The sequence below is a fragment of the Tupaia chinensis genome, unplaced genomic scaffold (assembly GCF_000334495.1).
Source record: "Tupaia chinensis unplaced genomic scaffold, TupChi_1.0 Scaffold000054_1, whole genome shotgun sequence".
Taxonomy (NCBI): domain Eukaryota; kingdom Metazoa; phylum Chordata; class Mammalia; order Scandentia; family Tupaiidae; genus Tupaia; species Tupaia belangeri.
This window is the reverse complement of record NW_006159512.1, coordinates 10,921,494-10,922,779: the sequence shown is the minus strand read 5'-3', so window position 1 is coordinate 10,922,779 and position 1,286 is coordinate 10,921,494. Positions and strand designations below refer to the sequence as shown.

At 41.9% G+C, this 1,286-nt stretch overlaps 1 protein-coding gene across 1 annotated transcript in view; it reads right to left on the bottom strand.

The window, feature by feature from the left end:
- Window positions 1–342: 342 nt before the first annotated feature.
- LOC102476116 (protein BTG3-like) overlaps window positions 343–1,286 on the bottom strand; it is a 1,903-nt gene continuing 959 nt past the window's right edge. Inside the window, exon 2 of the mRNA XM_006141450.3 lies at window positions 343–997. Within this exon, the coding sequence (XP_006141512.1) occupies window positions 415–997 (583 nt within the window). The 3' untranslated portion in view covers window positions 343–414. The remainder of the gene's footprint in view (window positions 998–1,286) is intronic.

Sequence of the window (1,286 nt, the reverse complement as noted above, 5' to 3'; positions counted from 1 at the left end):
CACACAATTCTTCTAAACAACAATGACATAAAATCGATTTCGTGTATAAATAACTTACATACTCTCCATAAAGTAAATGCTTAAAGGTGCTAGAACAGATCATCCACTCCTACAGTGTTCTTGTATCTGACCGAGTTGATGCACAATATATAAATACTCAAGTCCAATATTAAAAACTCAGGCACTTGACTAACTTTAATAAAGTTTCTCAAACTATATCAATATATCTAAAGTGCATATGTATATATATATATTTTTTTTTAAGAAAGATTATTCTCAATAACTTCTCTATAAAAATCAGTTTGATGGTTTGGTCCATCTAAACTTCACTACTGTGAGTATGAACTTTTAACTTTTAATGTGTAGGAAGGTTTATTCTACCTTTCAACAGGAAACCAACAAAATCAAAAGAAGTTAATGAGGTGCTAACATGTGAGGATTAATCCAGTGATTCCGGTCACAATGCATTCCAGGAGGAGGTACCCATGTCACTGGAATTGGGCGATATGGTTTATTCTTCCTTCCTTGATTTGGATAACCAAAGGGAACAGGAGGAGGGTAGTGATTCTGATGGCCATTTCCTCGGTAAATTCCTGGCTTTTTTCTTGGCAAAGGGTGCCACACTGGAAGAGGTGGGAATATCAGCTCTGAAATCTGGTACACAGGGCTTGGGGTTGCAGTCACTGAGCTGTGTTTCCCCCCCACTTCCTTACTTGTTTCTTCATCTGAAGAAGATCCTGAATGATAATCAGAAGTAACCTTATCCAGGGCCCTGGTAACTTTCTTGGAGATCTCATCCTTGTGCTCATTCTCGTTTTCAAAGCTGGCAACAATGAATGCATTGTTTTTCTCTCCATATTGACAGCACACCTCACATGGATCCTCCCAAAGAGTAAGCTCCTTCGGCAAACCCGGGTCACTATATAAGATGCAGCTGTTCTCACAGGCTTTTAGGACATCAGGATCAACTCGCTGAAACTTATTAACACGAATGCATCTGTAGGCCTGTCCTTTCGATGGTTTTTCTGGATACCAGTGATTTTTATATTTTTCCTGAAGTATTAGAGTCAATTTCTCAGCAGACTTCTCAACTGCTTCTTTTTTCAACTTACTATGTTTTCGAACTAGCCTCGTGAAAAAGAAGACAACGGCAGCGATTTCATTCTTCATTTTTCCCTCCGCGGCAGCTTCGAGGCCAGGCCGCAGAGGCAGCGGCCCTGACTGTCCGGGTCGGGAACCGAGGGCGCCGTCTTGGCGGGGCGTGGTCCGCGAGCGGGGGGCCCGCG